Source organism: Oncorhynchus kisutch, unplaced genomic scaffold, assembly GCF_002021735.2.
Source record: "Oncorhynchus kisutch isolate 150728-3 unplaced genomic scaffold, Okis_V2 Okis06b-Okis10b_hom, whole genome shotgun sequence".
Taxonomy (NCBI): Eukaryota; Metazoa; Chordata; class Actinopteri; order Salmoniformes; family Salmonidae; genus Oncorhynchus; species Oncorhynchus kisutch.
Genome location: NW_022261983.1, coordinates 18,895,672 through 18,912,950, shown reverse-complemented (window position 1 = coordinate 18,912,950; position 17,279 = coordinate 18,895,672). Strand labels below are relative to the sequence as shown.

The following is a 17,279-nucleotide window of genomic DNA, read 5'->3' as shown; positions in this document are numbered from 1 at the left end:
CAAGTCAGTCAACATCACTTTTTGAAAACAGTTTTTTTTTAACACTTAGTTTCAATCCAACTCAACTGTTTTAAGAGAAAAGAGAGAAGGAGAGAAGGGAAGGAGAGAAGGGGAGAGGAGAGAAGAGGAGAGAAGGGAAGGAGAGAAGAGGAGAGAAGGGAAGGAGAGAAGAGGAGAGAAGGGAAGAGGAGAGAAGGGGAGAGAAGGGAAGGAGAGGAGAGAAGGAGAGAAGAGAAGGAGAGAAAATAAGGAGAGAAGAGAAGGAGAGAAGAGAAGGAGAGAAAATAAGGAGAGAAGGGGAGAAGGGAAGAGGAGAGAACAGAAGTAGGGTGAAGAGGAGAGAATATATAGTTTACCTTTGAAAGTTGGGCCAGTGATATAGATGAAGCATGATCATCAATCTGTTTGAGACAAAAATCAGATTACTCTCCATCACACACACACACTGTAGAGTAACACACACACACACACACACACACACACACACACACACACACACACACGCACGCTAGATATCTACTGTCAAAACCATGTTGATGGTATTAAATAGTCAGTTATGAAACTCTGGAAGAGACATTGCCATAATAAACACACATCAGCTTGGTAATGAGACATGAAAAGGACCATTAGAAATGAAAAAGTCCCCAAACAACCTAATCATTTTTATTTATTTTTTACCTTCAGAACAAATGAATGATTTACAAAAAAAGGACCAGTTAATTTCATAAAACGTCCAAAAAGTCTTAGTGACATTAAATTAGGTCTTTGTAAAAATATGTTTTTTAAAACAGCACCCCCTCCGCCAGTTTCACGGGCGTCTAGTCCCCCTCCGCCAGTTTCACGGGCGTCTAGTCCCCCAGTTTCGCGGGCGTCTAATCCCCCTCCTCCAGCTTCGCGGGTGTCTAATCCGCCAGTTTCGCGGGCGTCTAACACCCTGTGTGACTTGCTTCTTGTATAGGTGTTAGCAACATGCTAACACCCTGTGTGACTTGCTTCTTGTATAGGTGTTAGCAACATGCTAACACCCTGTGTGACTTGCTTCTTGTATAGGTGTTAGCAACATGCTAACACCCTGTGTGACTTGCTTCTTGTATAGGTGTTAGCAACATGCTAACACCCTGTGTGACTTGCTTCTTGTATAGGTGTTAGCAACATGCTAACACCCTGTGTGACTTGCTTCTTGTATAGGTGTTAGCAACATGCTAACACCCTGTGTGACTTGCTTCTTGTATAGGTGTTAGCAACATGCTAACACCCTGTGTGACTTGCTTCTTGTATAGGTGTTAGCAACATGCTAACACCCTGTGTGACTTGCTTCTTGTATAGGTGTTAGCAACATGCTAACACCCTGTGTGACTTGCTTCTTGTATAGGTGTTAGCAACATGCTAACACCCTGTGTGACTTGCTTCTTGTATAGGTGTTAGCAACATGCTAACACCCTGTGTGACTTGCTTCTTGTATAGGTGTTAGCAACATGCTAACACCCTGTGTGACTTGCTTCTTGTATAGGTGTTAGCAACATGCTAACACCCTGTGTGACTTGCTTCTTGTATAGGTGTTAGCAACATGCTAACACCCTGTGTGACTTGCTTCTTGTATAGGTGTTAGCAACATGCTAACACCCTGTGTGACTTGCTTCTTGTATAGGTGTTAGCAACATGCTAACACCCTGTGTGACTTGCTTCTTGTATAGGTGTTAGCAACATGCTAACACCCTGTGTGACTTGCTTCTTGTATAGGTGTTAGCAACATGCTAACACCCTGTGTGACTTGCTTCTTGTATAGGTGTTAGCAACATGCTAACACCCTGTGTGACTTGCTTCTTGTATAGGTGTTAGCAACATGCTAACACCCTGTGTGACTTGCTTCTTGTATAGGTGTTAGCAACATGCTAACACCCTGTGTGACTTGCTTCTTGTATAGGTGTTAGCAACATGCTAACACCCTGTGTGACTTGCTTCTTGTATAGGTGTTAGCAACATGCTAACACCCTGTGTGACTTGCTTCTTGTATAGGTGTTAGCAACATGCTAACACCCTGTGTGACTTGCTTCTTGTATAGGTGTTAGCAACATGCTAACACCCTGTGTGACTTGCTTCTTGTATAGGTGTTAGCAACATGCTAACACCCTGTGTGACTTGCTTCTTGTATAGGTGTTAGCAACATGCTAACACCCTGTGTGACTTGCTTCTTGTATAGGTGTTAGCAACATGCTAACACCCTGTGTGACTTGCTTCTTGTATAGGTGTTAGCAACATGCTAACACCCTGTGTGACTTGCTTCTTGTATAGGTGTTAGCAACATGCTAACACCCTGTGTGACTTGCTTCTTGTATAGGTGTTAGCAACATGCTAACACCCTGTGTGACTTGCTTCTTGTATAGGTGTTAGCAACATGCTAACACCCTGTGTGACTTGCTTCTTGTATAGGTGTTAGCAACATGCTAACACCCTGTGTGACTTGCTTCTTGTATAGGTGTTAGCAACATGCTAACACCCTGTGTGACTTGCTTCTTGTATAGGTGTTAGCAACATGCTAACACCCTGTGTGACTTGCTTCTTGTATAGGTGTTAGCAACATGCTAACACCCTGTGTGACTTGCTTCTTGTATAGGTGTTAGCACACATGCTAACATCCTGTGTTCAAGGCACACTTAACCAGCATGGCTACCACAGCATTCTGCAGTGATACTCCATCCCATCTGATTTGTGCTTAGTGGGACAATCATTTGTTTTTCAACAGGACAATGACCCAACACAACTCCAGGCTGTGTAAGGGCTATTGGACCAAGAAGGAGAGTGATGGAGTGCTGCATCAGATGACCAGGCCTCCACAATCACCTGACCTCAACCCAAGTGAGATGGTTTGGGATGAGTTGGACCGCAGAGTGAAGGAAAAGCAGCCAACAAGTGCTCAGCATACACAGCCCATCTGTAAATAGCCCACCCAACTACCTCATCCCCATATTGTTATTCATTTGCTCTTTTGCACCCCAGTATCTCTACTTGCACATTCATCTTCTGCACATCTATCACTCCAGTGTTTAATTGCTATATGGTAATTATTTCGCCTCTATGGCCTATTTATTGCCTTACCTCCCTACTCTTCTACATTTCCACACACTGTACAAAGATTGTTCTATTGTGTTATTGACTGACTATGTTTACTCCATGTGTAACTCTGTGTCATTGTCTGTGGCGAACTGCTTTGCTTTATCTTGGCCAGGTCACAGTTGTAAATGAGAACTTGTTCTCAACTGGCCGACCTGGTTAAATAAAGGTGTTCTCAACTGGCCGACCTGGTTAAATAAAGGTGTTCTCAACTAGCCTACCTGGTTAAATAAAGGTGTTCTCAACTAGCCTACCTGGTTAAATAAAGGTGTTCTCAACTAGCCTACCTGGTTAAATAAAGGTGTTCTCAACTAGCCTACCTGGTTAAATAAAGGTGATCTCAACTAGCCTACCTGGTTAAATAAAGGTGTTCTCAACTAGCCTACCTGGTTAAATAAAGGTGTTCTCAACTAGCCTACCTGGTTAAATAAAGGTGTTCTCAACTAGCCGACCTGGTTAAATAAAGGTGTTCTCAACTAGCCTACCTGGTTAAATAAAGGTGTTCTCAACTGGCCGACCTGGTTAAATAAAGGTGTTCTCAACTGGCCGACCTGGTTAAATAAAGGTGTTCTCAACTGGCCGACCTGGTTAAATAAAGGTGTTCTCAACTAGCCTGTGTGACTTGCTTCTTGTATAGGTGTTAGCAACATGCTAACACCCTGTGTGACTTGCTTCTTGTATAGGTGTTAGCAACATGCTAACACCCTGTGTGACTTGCTTCTTGTATAGGTGTTAGCAACATGCTAACACCCTGTGTGACTTGCTTCTTGTATAGGTGTTAGCAACATGCTAACACCCTGTGTGACTTGCTTCTTGTATAGGTGTTAGCAACATGCTAACACCCTGTGTGACTTGCTTCTTGTATAGGTGTTAGCAACATGCTAACACCCTGTGTGACTTGCTTCTTGTATAGGTGTTAGCAACATGCTAACACCCTGTGTGACTTGCTTCTTGTATAGGTGTTAGCAACATGCTAACACCCTGTGTGACTTGCTTCTTGTATAGGTGTTAGCAACATGCTAACACCCTGTGTGACTTGCTTCTTGTATAGGTGTTAGCAACATGCTAACACCCTGTGTGACTTGCTTCTTGTATAGGTGTTAGCAACATGCTAACACCCTGTGTGACTTGCTTCTTGTATAGGTGTTAGCAACATGCTAACACCCTGTGTGACTTGCTTCTTGTATAGGTGTTAGCAACATGCTAACACCCTGTGTGACTTGCTTCTTGTATAGGTGTTAGCACACATGCTAACATCCTGTGTTCAAGGCACACTTAACCAGCATGGCTACCACAGCATTCTGCAGTGATACTCCATCCCATTTGGTTTGTGCTTAGTGGGACAATCATTTGTTTTTCAACAGGACAATGACCCAACACAACTCCAGGCTGTGTAAGGGCTATTGGACCAAGAAGGAGAGTGATGGAGTGCTGCATCAGATGACCAGGCCTCCACAATCACCTGACCTCAACCCAAGTGAGATGGTTTGGGATGAGTTGGACCGCAGAGTGAAGGAAAAGCAGCCAACAAGTGCTCAGCATACACAGCCCATCTGTAAATAGCCCACCCAACTACCTCATCCCCATATTGTTATTCATTTGCACCCCAGTATCTCTACTTGCACATTCATCTTCTGCACATCTATCACTCCAGTGTTTAATTGCTATATGGTAATTATTTCGCCTCTATGGCCTATTTATTGCCTTACCTCCCTAATCTTACTACATTTCCAAACACTGTACAAAGATTGTTCTATTGTGTTATTGACTGACTATGTTTACTCCATGTGTAACTCTGTGTTGTTGTCTGTGTCGAACTGCTTTGCTTTATCTTGGCCAGGTCACAGTTGTAAATGAGAACTTGTTCTCAACTGGCCGACCTGGTTAAATAAAGGTGTTCTCAACTGGCCGACCTGGTTAAATAAAGGTGTTCTCAACTGGCCTACCTGGTTAAATAAAGGTGTTCTCAACTGGCCTACCTGGTTAAATAAAGGTGTTCTCAACTGGCCTACCTGGTTAAATAAAGGTGTTCTCAACTGGCCGACCTGGTTAAATAAAGGTGTTCTCAACTGGCCGACCTGGTTAAATAAAGGTGTTCTCAACTGGCCGACCTGGTTAAATAAAGGTGTTCTCAACTGGCCGACCTGGTTAAATAAAGGTGTTCTCAACTGGCCTACCTGGTTAAATAAAGGTGTTCTCAACTAGCCTACCTGGTTAAATAAAGGTGTTCTCAACTAGCCTACCTGGTTAAATAAAGGTGTTCTCAACTGGCCTACCTGGTTAAATAAAGGTGTTCTCAACTAGCCTACCTGGTTAAATAAAGGTGTTCTCAACTGGCCGACCTGGTTAAATAAAGGTGTTCTCAACTAGCCTACCTGGTTAAATAAAGGTGTTCTCAACTAGCCTACCTGGTTAAATAAAGGTGTTCTCAACTAGCCTACCTGGTTAAATAAAGGTGTTCTCAACTAGCCTACCTGGTTAAATAAAGGTGTTCTCAACTAGCCTACCTGGTTAAATAAAGGTGTTCTCAACTAGCCTACCTGGTTAAATAAAGGTGTTCTCAACTAGCCTACCTGGTTAAATAAAGGTGTTCTCAACTAGCCTACCTGGTTAAATAAAGGTGTTCTCAACTAGCCTACCTGGTTAAATAAAGGTGTTCTCAACTAGCCTACCTGGTTAAATAAAGGTGTTCTCAACTAGCCTACCTGGTTAAATAAAGGTGTTCTCAACTAGCCTACCTGGTTAAATATAGGTGTTCTCAACTAGCCTACCTGGTTAAATAAAGGTGTTCTCAACTAGCCTACCTGGTTAAATAAAGGTGTTCTCAACTAGCCTACCTGGTTAAATAAAGGTGTTCTCAACTGGCCGACCTGGTTAAATAAAGGTGTTCTCAACTAGCCTACCTGGTTAAATAAAGGTGTTCTCAACTAGCCTACCTGGTTAAATAAAGGTGTTCTCAACTAGCCTACCTGGTTAAATAAAGGTGTTCTCAACTAGCCTACCTGGTTAAATAAAGGTGTTCTCAACTAGCCTACCTGGTTAAATAAAGGTGTTCTCAACTAGCCTACCTGGTTAAATAAAGGTGTTCTCAACTAGCCTACCTGGTTAAATAAAGGTGTTCTCAACTAGCCTACCTGGTTAAATAAAGGTGTTCTCAACTAGCCTACCTGGTTAAATAAAGGTGTTCTCAACTAGCCTACCTGGTTAAATAAAGGTGTTCTCAACTAGCCTACCTGGTTAAATAAAGGTGTTCTCAACTAGCCTACCTGGTTAAATAAAGGTGTTCTCAACTAGCCTACCTGGTTAAATAAAGGTGTTCTCAACTAGCCTACCTGGTTAAATAAAGGTGTTCTCAACTAGCCTACCTGGTTAAATAAAGGTGTTCTCAACTAGCCTACCTGGTTAAATAAAGGTGTTCTCAACTAGCCTACCTGGTTAAATAAAGGTGAAAAAAAAAATATAAGTGGGAACTCCTTCAAGACTGTTGGAAAAGTATTCCAGGTGACTACCTCATGAAGCTGGTTGAGAGAATGCCAAGAGTGTGCAAAAGCTGTCATCAAGAAGGCAAAAAGGAGGCTACTTTGATGAATCTAAAATGTATTTATTTTTTTGGTTACTACATGATTCCATATGTTTTAATGTCTTCACTATTATTCTACAATGTAGAAAATAAAAACCCTTGAGGTGTGTCCAAAACTTTTGACTGGTACTGTAGTTTAAAAAAAACAAGACAACACTAGAATGGTATGACAAGACATTTCACACACACACGTGCAGTGTTGTGTGTGTGTGTGTGTGTGTGTATTCGTTACATACTCCTTTAGAGGATCCAATGGAAAAGTGACTGTGTTCTGAAGAACGATCTCCTTTGGAGGATCCGACGGGGAGGTTCTGAACGGGGAAGTGATTCTGTTCTGAAAAACGCTCACTGGAACACACAGAGACAGAGAGAGAGACAGAGAGAGAGACAGAGAGAGAGACAGAGAGACAGTGACAGGAGAAAGAGAGAGAGACAGAGAGACAGTGACAGGAGAAAGAGAGAGAGTTAAATTCATCTTTGTCATTCAGACGCTCTTCTCCAGACAGACACACGTCCAAGTTTAAAATAGTCAGTCTAGAAAAATAAACAGGATTCACAACTTGTTTGAGCCTGAAATTCCAAAAACCGACGGTTGTGAAACGGTCGTGTGTCTGTTACCCCCAGACCTGACCTGTTGTGTGTCTGTTACCCCCAGACCTGACCTGTTGTGTGTCTGTTACCCCCAGACCTGACCTGTTGTGTGTCTGTTACCCCCAGACCTGACCTGTTGTGTGTCTGTTACCCCCAGACCTGACCTGTTGTGTGTCTGTTACCCCCAGACCTGACCTGTTGTGTGTCTGTTACCCCCAGACCTGACCTGTTGTGTGTCTGTTACCCCCAGACCTGACCTGTTGTGTGTCTGTTACCCCCAGACCTGACCTGTTGTGTGTCTGTTACCCCCAGACCTGACCTGTTGTGTGTCTGTTACCCCCAGACCTGACCTGTTTGTGTGTCTGTTACCCCAGACCTGACCTGTTGTGTGTCTGTTACCCCCAGACCTGACCTGTTGTGTGTCTGTTACCCCCAGACCTGACCTGTTGTGTGTCTGTTACCCCCAGACCTGTTGTGTGTCTGTTACCCCCAGACCTGTTGTGTGTCTGTTACCCCCAGACCTGTTGTGTGTCTGTTACCCCCAGACCTGTTGTGTGTCTGTTACCCCCAAACCTGTTGTGTGTCTGTTACCCCCAAACCAGACCCCAGCAGCAGCACCCCACCCCAGCAGCAGCCCACCCCCAGCAGCAGCCCCACACCCCCAGCAGCCCCCACACCACCACACCCCCTGCAGCAGCACCACACCCCCTTACAGCACCACACCCCCTACAGCAGGTGTCAGAGAGCAGAGCTGCGGTCCAACGTCCCTTATTTGAATATCTTAACTGACACAATTCTCAGTTCTCAGTCACACAAACAATCCAGAGCTCCTCACTTAGAATCTAGATAAATGATCCGGGGCGCACTGCTTCCAACATCAGGAAGAAACGAATCTAGATAAATGATCCGGGGCGCACTGCTTCCAACATCAGGAAGAAACGAATCTAGATAAATGATCCGGGGCGCACTGCTTCCAACATCACTGGATGCCACATCAGGAAGAGCCATTTAAAATGTCACAATAACGACTAATATACTTTGACAAATATACAGATATGATTATAAATGTTAAAAATGAACTGTTTTAAGTGAGAAATAGGCATTGGTCTGAAGCCCCCCCCCCCCAAAAAAGCGAATAAATTCACATGAGCTCCACAACGCCTACTTCACCCATAATCCACCCAGGTTTTCCAGCACACAGCTTTGACCTACTACAGTAGCTATTGTTGGTCTGTTGTACTTCAAACCATGTGAAGGCAGGTTGCTTAGGATTTAAACCTTCTCTTAAACATCTTAACTCATACCCTTAGAAGGTGCTAGAACACTTCCCACAATAAAAATGGGGTTTGTACTGTATACAAAATAAAATATTGGATTGTTCACACACACACACACACACACACACACACACACACACTAATCCAATTCAAAATTAAAATGACATTTTATTGGTCACATGCACATATTTATCAGATGTTATTGCGAGTGTAGCTAAAAGCTTGTGTGTTTCCGAACTCTGACGTCGCTCGTCCTAATATTTATATATTTCTTAATTCCATTATGTTACTTTTAGGTTTGTGTGTTTTTAGATATTACTGCACTGTAAAAAAAAAACACACAACAACAAAGTAAAATAATGGAATTAAGAAATATAACACATGTACAGTTGAAGTCGGAAGTTTACCCCTAAGCCAAATACATCTAAACTCCGTTTTTCACGATTCCTGACATTTAATCCCTGTTTTAGGTCAGTTAGGATCACCACTTTATTTTAAGAATTGTGAAATGTCAGAATATGACTTATTTCAGCTTTTATTTCTTTCATCACATTCCCAGTGGGTCAGAAGTTTACATACACTCTATTAGTATTTGGTAGCATTGCCTTTAAATTGTTTAACTTGGGTCAAACGTTTCTGGTAGCCTTCCACAAGCTTCACACAATAAATTGGGTTAATTTTGGCCCGTTCCTCCTGACAGAGCTGGTGTAACTGAGTCAGGTTTGTAGGCCTCCTTGCTCGCAGACGCTTTTTCAGTTCTGCCCACAAATGTTCTATAGGATTGAGGTCAGGGCTTTGTGATGGCCACTCCATTACCTTGACTTTGTTGTCCTTGAGACATTTTGCCACAACTTTGGAAGTATGCTTGGGGTCATTGTCCATTTGGAAGACCAATTTGTGACCAAGCTTTAACTTCCTGACTGTTGTCTTGCGATGTTGCTTCAATATATTCAGATAATTCTCTTGCCCCATGATGCCATCTATTTTGTGAAGTGCACCACTCCCTCCTGCAGCAAAGCACCCCCACAACATGATGCTGCCACCCCCGTGCTTCACGGTTGGGATGGTGTTCTTCGGCTTGCAAGCCTCCTCCAAACATAACGGTCATTATGGCCAAACAGTTCTATTTTTGTTTCATCAGACCAGAGGACATTTCTCCAAAAAGTACGATCTTTGTCCCCATGTGCAGTTGCAAACCGTAGTCTGGCTTTTTTTAAATGGCGGTTTTGGAGCAGTCTTTCAGGTTATTTCGATATAGGACTCGTTCTGTGGATATAGATACTTTTGTACCCGTTTCCTCCAGCATCTTCACATGGTACTTTGCTGTTGTTCTGGGATTGATTTGCACTTTTCGCACCAAAGTACGTTCATCTCTAGGAGACAGAACGCGTCTCCTTCCTGAGCGGTAATGACGGCTGCGTGGTCCCATGGTGTTTATATTTGTATACTACTGTTTACTAGTGTCCAGCCATCTTGGTTTTTTTGACGGCAGCCATCTTGGTTTTTTTGACGGCAGCCATCTTGGTTTTTTTGACGGCAGCCATCTTGGTTTTTTTGACGGCAGCCATCTTGGTTTTTTTGACGGCAGCCATCTTGTTTTTTTTGACGGCAGCCATCTTGGTTTTTTTGACGGCAGCCATCTTGGTTTTTTTGACGGCAGCCATCTTGGTTTTTTTGACGGCAGCCATCTTGGTTTTTTTGACGGCAGCCATCTTGGTTTTTTTGACGGCAGCCATCTTGGTTTTTTTGACGGCAGCCATCTTGGTTTTTTTGACGGCAGCCATCTTGGTTTTTTTGACGGCAGCCATCTTGGTTTTTTTGACGGCAGCCATCTTGGTTTTTTTGACGGCAGCCATCTTGGTTTTTTTGACGGCAGCCATCTTGGTTTTTTTGACGGCAGCCATCTTGGTTTTTTTGACGGCAGCCATCTTGGTTTTGACGGCAGCCATCTTGGTTTTCATTTGAAACATCTCTTCACCCTTTGCTTGTTTATAACAAATGCCGAGCCAGGGGCAACGTTGTAAATCCTAGTCAACTTGGTTCTGAAACTAATCGGCAGTCACAGAGAGACAGATAGACATCTCCATTCCGTGTTTAAAACAGGGATCTTCTGTGTATAAAGTGACGTGGAAGAACAAAAAGTTCAGTAACGATGGTTTTACAGAAAACCGCTCTGAGATTTAACTAAGTATCCTTATTAAGATGCTTTTGGGAAACCGAGGACCCTGGGAAATAAATTAGCAGAGAAAATTATGTATAAAAAAATATATATATATTTTACATAATTTTAAGTGTAAATTACACATTTCAGAAGACACCTTGCGGGGGTGGGGGGGGGTAAATCCATGGAAATTTAAATGTGAGAAGTAGGCATTGGTCTGACGCCGATAAAGGAATGCCCACCAACCCATTCCGGCACACAGCTTTGACCTACTCCAGTAGCTATTGTTGGGTCTATTGTACATCAAAACAATGTGTATGCAGGTTGCCTAGAATTCAAACACCTTCTCAAAACAACCTAATTCCTACTCTTCGGGGGGAATAATGGACTTTACAGTGTCCTGCTATTAAAATGTATTTTCAGTGCATTCAGAAAGTATTCAGACCCCTCGACTTCTTCTACATTTTTGTTACGTTACAGCCTTATTCTAAAATGGATTAAATCAATACACAATGCCCCATAATGACATCACAATGCCCCATAATGACATCACAATGCCCCATAATGACATCACAATGCCCAATAATGACTAAGCAAAAACAGGTTTTAGACATTTTGGCAAAAGTATTCAAAATAAATACTGAAATATGATTTACATAAGTATTCAGACCCTTTACCCAGTACTTTGATGAAGCTACAAGCTTGGCACACCTGTATTTGGGGAGTTTCTCCCATTCTTCTCTGCAGATCCTCTCACGCTCTGTCAGGTTGGATGGGGAGTGTCACTGCACAGCTATTTTCAGGTCTCTCCAGAGATGTTCGATCGGCTTCAAAGTCTGGGCTCTGGCTGGGCCACTCAAGGACATTCAGAGATTTGTCCCGAAGCCACTCCTGCGTTGTCTTGGCTGTGTGCTTAGGGGTCGTTGTCCTGTTGGAAGGTGAACCTTCGCCCCAGTCTGAGGTCCTGAGCGCTCCGATTCAGGTTTTCATCAAGGATCTCTCTGTACTTTGCTCCGTTCATCTTTCCCTCGATCCTGACTAGTCTCCCAGTCCCTGCCGCTGAAAAACATCCCCACAGCATGATGCTGCCACCACCATGCTTCACTGTAGGGATGGTGCCAGGTTTCCTCCAGATGTGACGCTTGGCATTCAGGACAACGAGTTCAATCTTGGTTTCATCAGACCAGAGAATCTTGTTTCTCGTGGTCTGAGAGTCTTTAGGTACCTTTTGGTAAACTCCAAGCAGGCTGTCATGTGCCTTTTACTGAGGCCTTTTACTGAGGAGTGGCTTCCGTCTGGAAGGTTCTCCCATCTCCACAGAGGAACTCTGGAGCTCTGTTAGAGTGACCATCAGGTTCTTGCTCACCTCCCTGACCAAGGCCCTTCTCCACCGATTGCTCAGTTTGGCCGGGTGTTCAGCTCTAGGAAGAGTCTTGGTGGTTCTAAACTTCTTCCATTTAAGAATGATGGAGGCCACTGTGTTCTTGGGGACCTTCAATGCTGCAGAAATGTTTTGGTACCCTTCTCCAGGATTGAGACAAGGCAAAGATCTGTCTCGGAGCTCTACGGACGATTCCTGCGACCTCGTGGCTTTGTTTTTGCTCTGACATGAACTGTCAACTGTGGAACCTTATAAAGACAGGTGTGTGCCTTTCCAAATCATGTCCAATCAATTGAATTTACCACAGGTGGACTCCAATCAAGTTGTAGAAACATCTCAAGGATGATCAATGGAAACAGGATGCACCTGAGCTCAATTTCAAGTCTCATAGCGAAGGGTCAGAATAATTATGTAAATATTATTTTTCATACATTTGCAAATATTTCTAAATACCTGTTTTCGCTTTGTCACTATGGGGTATTGTGATGTCATTATGGGGTATTGTGATGTCATTATGGGGTATTGTGATGTCATTATGGGGTATTGTGACGTCATTATGGGGTAGATTGATGAAGGAAAAAATATTTAATACATTTTAGAACAGGGCTGAAAAGTTCAACAAAATGTGGGAAAAATGGGTTTGTATAGTTTCTGAATTTTTTAAATAAAATTATATTTAATCTTTAAATTTAACTAGGCAAGTCAGTTCAGAACAAATTCTTATTTACAATGAAGGCCTACCCCGGACGATGCTGGGCCAATGGGACTCCCAATCACGGCCGGATGTGATACAGCCTGGAATCGAACCAGGGACTGTATTGACCCCCTCTTGCACTGAGACGCAGCGACCTTAGACCACCAGGGAGACCTCGATGCACTGTGTATATATGTACTCACATGTTATACATCTTGCTTGAAGCCTTGACTCCTCCGATGGGTATTCTTCTGATGATGACAGAGGAGTTCTTGGATATCAAGGCCTCGTCGTCTTTGTATTCTACAGATCAGAGACGAGGGAATTACTGGTCTGTCTGTTGGTAGTCCCCCGGGCGCCATCCCAGATATGTAGTCCCCCGGGCGCCATCCCAGATATGTAGTCCCCCGGGCGCCATCCCAGATATGTAGTCCCCCGGGCGCCATCCCAGATATCTAGTCCCCCGGGCGCCATCCCAGATATCTAGTCCCCCGGGCGCCATCCCAGATATCTAGTCCCCCGGGCGCCATCCCAGATATCTAGTCCCCCGGGCGCCATCCCAGATATCTAGTCCCCCGGGCGCCATCCCAGATATCTAGTCCCCCGGGCGCCATCCCAGATATCTAGTCCCCCGGGCGCCATCCCAGATATCTAGTCCCCCGGGCGCCATCCCAGATATCTAGTCCCCCGGGCGCCATCCCAGATATCTAGTCCCCCGGGCGCCATCCCAGATATCTAGTCCCCCGGGCGCCATCCCAGATATCTAGTCCCCCGGGCGCCATCCCAGATATCTAGTCCCCCGGGCGCCATCCCAGATATCTAGTCCCCCGGGCGCCATCCCAGATATCTAGTCCCCCGGGCGCCATCCCAGATATCTAGTCCCCCGGGCGCCATCCCAGATATCTAGTTACCCGGTCACCATCCCAGATATCTAGTCCCCCGGGCACCAGCCTAGATATCTAGTCCCCCGGGCGCCAGCCTAGATATCTAGTCCCCCGGGCGCCAGCCTAGATATCTAGTCCCCCGGGCGCCAGCCTAGATATCTAGTCCCCCGGGCACCAGCCTAGATATCTAGTCCCCCGGGCGCCAGCCTAGATATCTAGTCCCCCGGGCGCCAGCCTAGATATCTAGTCCCCCGGGCACCAGCCTAGATATCTAGTCCCCCGGGCACCAGCCTAGATATCTAGTCCCCCGGGCACCATCCCAGATATCTAGTCCCCCGGGCACCATCCCAGATATCTAGTCCCCCGGTCACCATCCCAGATATCTAGTCCCCCGGGCACCATCCCAGATATCTAGTCCCCCGGGCACCATCCCAGATATCTAGTCCCCCGGGCACCATCCCAGATATCTAGTCCCCCGGGCACCATCCCAGATATCTAGTCCCCCGGTCACCATCCCAGATATCTAGTCCCCCGGTCACCATCCCAGATATCTAGTCCCCCGGGAACCAGCCTAGATATCTATATCTAATATAAAATCAATCCATCTTATCTATTCAATTTACATATGACGTTTTACATTCATGGTTGTCAGGAAGTACTTTTAAAGTCCACTGGCCTCAACCCCCCCCTTCAACGAAACGGCTCAAACCCATTGACCCTCTTCTCTATTCAAGCCCTGTCAAAAAAGATATATACCGGACCCCATTTGACCAGTAACCACAGTGGTTGTCTGGCTGTCAAGACCTCTTCATTCGAAATGTGTTCCCGACGGTGCTTATTGACACTAGTTTATTAGTGCTTATTGATCCCTGTGGTTGACACTAGTTTATTGGTGCTTATTGATCCCTGTGGTTGACACTAGTTTATTGGTGCTTATTGATCCCTGTGGTTGACACTAGCTCAACTTATTTAACGTTAGATTTCCGTCCAGGCCCCGTTAAGTGCTGCTTCCCGATGGGGGTTCAGCATCAGCAAACGGCACGGAAAGCCCCTGCACTTGAGCTATAGCTCGTCAACCAACTTACTAGTTAGCTAAGTTTAAAAATAAAAAGCTACCTAGCTGTCATCCGAGGTTGAAGCAGTAATCTGGTTAGTTAGAAAGTAGCTAGTTAGCAATTAGCAGCAACGGGACAGTCAAACACAACACGTGTGTTTTGTCTGATAAAGTGATGGTAGATCAGGACTATATAGGTGATACGGAAAGAAAAAATATTCACCACGAAGAACTCAATAACATCACATTATACATTTCATAAAAGTTTAAAAAAAATGTCAGATTGGCTTTCCGTCACTGGACTAATTTGTTCTTAGCTAATAACTAGGTAGCAACAGCTGTCGGCAGCTTTGACATCCCAAGTGATTTAACTTAGTTAAGATAAATAAAAATGTCTTCCTTAAAAAAATATATATATGGTAAAACTACTTTCTTACCTTCTTTAGTTTGTGCGTTGGTGATTTGTAGGCCGCAGTCGACAGCTTTGAGTCTCTCTCGACCCATAATCTGTCTTTTCAGGTCGGCCAGAGTGATGTTCAGGCCATCGAAAGTGACCGTGTCGTAGTTGAGTTTAGATGAGAATTTATAATGTACACAAGACATGGTGGAAACGAAAAGGGACACAGACGTGTTCACTCGATGTCCCCAGACACTAAACTGATCATATGTAAGAGGGAACTCAATACAACAAGCTGTCCAAAATGACACAGAGCAAGTTCAATGGAAGTCGCTGAGTTTTTAATGTAACTAAATGTTATTATCTAACGCGTCGGAAGGGGAAGAACAAAAAAAAACATGCTGATTGTGAGTTGTCAAATGGACTGAAATCACTTGTTTGTTTTTTTAGAGTTTTGTACCGTAGAAACTGGCCCAAAGCAACACACCGCCTATCAGAAACATGGTGGGGAAAAAAAAGCAATTTGACCAGATATTTCAACACATAAAATAAAAGGTAGGAAACTAAGACTAGTAAACAGTAAGACAAAAAAAACAAAAAAACGTTACTTGCGTCCTTTACTGTCCAAAAAATAACAAAATAAATAAATGCGATCACTTAAGAGAGAATCAAGAGTTTGAAAATAAACCAAAAAAAACAAGCGCAAACACGACGGTATGTATAGCTAATTTATTCCCTGTGTAAAAGGGGGTAGCTAACTAGTTCATGTGAATTATGACAGAAAATAAAGACAAGTCTGGCCTTCTCGTAAACGCTAACGTGTAGCTAACAGTTAGCTTGCTGATAGACAAAAACCAAACAAGCTACCTAAACAGACACTGTCAACTCAAATTACATGAAGACATTAACCGGATACTACAACAAAAACATTAATATTTCAGAAACTATATATATAGTCATTACATTCCATGCAAATATCTGAATAATGTTGTATTCCTTTCCATTTTGAAGTGTCCAGAAATCAACCAGCTGCGTCGACTTCCCACTGAGACAAGAGGAGAGAGCTGTCATTTTGGCTCGGCGGCCTTTCTGCGCAGGCGCAGAAAAAGGAAAGGCCACGTTCAAGAACATCAGTCCGCTTTGCTTCCTGCGCAGTCGACTGATGACGCAATCCAACACGTTTCCCCAATGGACAAGGTGTGTGACAATACACACCAACGGGTAAATGCAGAGGGGTCTTTTACTCAGTTATAAGGATTTTTTATTTTTTAAATTTAGCATTTTGACAAGGTCCCCTGTAAAACCTAAAGATTTTGTAAATTGTTTTAGATGCCATTCCCCTCAGGTGTTGCTCTGTTATTCAGGAAGGTGACCCTCAGAGCCTACCTTCTATTGACCCTGTTGACTCATCAGTAGGAAAGATTTGTTTCTCTTTTGGTCCATTCAACAACAGAGCGATTACGAACCTTGTTTCAGCAGGATGTTGTATCTATACCTTATGTCATGCCTTATTGGAATGGATTTATTGATAATATCTGTTGGGAAAAAAGTTTGAATGTTGCCACACACATACCTACTTGTTAACAAAATTAAGGAAGTTTCCTTTAAAATGAATCATAAATATTATCCTGCCAACCACTATATGAAGAAGTTTAAAGGAAAACATCAACTCAAATTGCTCCTTTTGTAATGACCACCCAGAAACAGTGTTGCATCTTTTTTGGCATTGTATTCATTTGCCAAGACATCAGTAGGTTTATAATTGAACACATTTATGAAGATGTTACACTATTGTGGAGAGATGTACTGCTTGGCTTCTTTACCTACAATAGAAATAAGCTGAAACATTTTTATCTAATTAATTTCATTATTCTTTTGGCCAAATTTCATTTACACAAAATGTAAATTTTACAAACAAAAAAAACAAACACATTTTCTTACCTTACAAAAAGAAATTGAACTGTATTTTAAGACAATTAAATACTATACTAACAAAAAAAGCTGTTGGAGCTGTCTCAGCCTCCAGTATTTATGCTGCAGTAGTTTATGTGTCGGGGGGCTGGGGTCAGTTTGTTATATCTGGAGTACTTCTCCTGTCCTATTCGGTGTCCTGTGTGAATCTAAGTGTGCGTTCTCTAATTCTCTCCTT

At 43.5% G+C, this 17,279-nt stretch overlaps 1 protein-coding gene across 1 annotated transcript in view; it reads right to left on the bottom strand.

Moving 5' to 3' along the window:
• The window catches only part of LOC109883741 (E3 ubiquitin-protein ligase RBBP6-like), a 52,768-nt gene extending 36,542 nt beyond the window's left edge, over positions 1-16,226 (bottom strand). Inside the window, 4 exon segments of the mRNA XM_031813767.1 lie at positions 357-401; positions 6,928-7,039; positions 12,999-13,098; positions 15,171-16,226. Of these exon segments, the coding sequence (XP_031669627.1) occupies positions 357-401; positions 6,928-7,039; positions 12,999-13,098; positions 15,171-15,336 (423 nt within the window). The 5' untranslated portion in view covers positions 15,337-16,226.
• Positions 16,227-17,279: the final 1,053 nt, after the last annotated feature.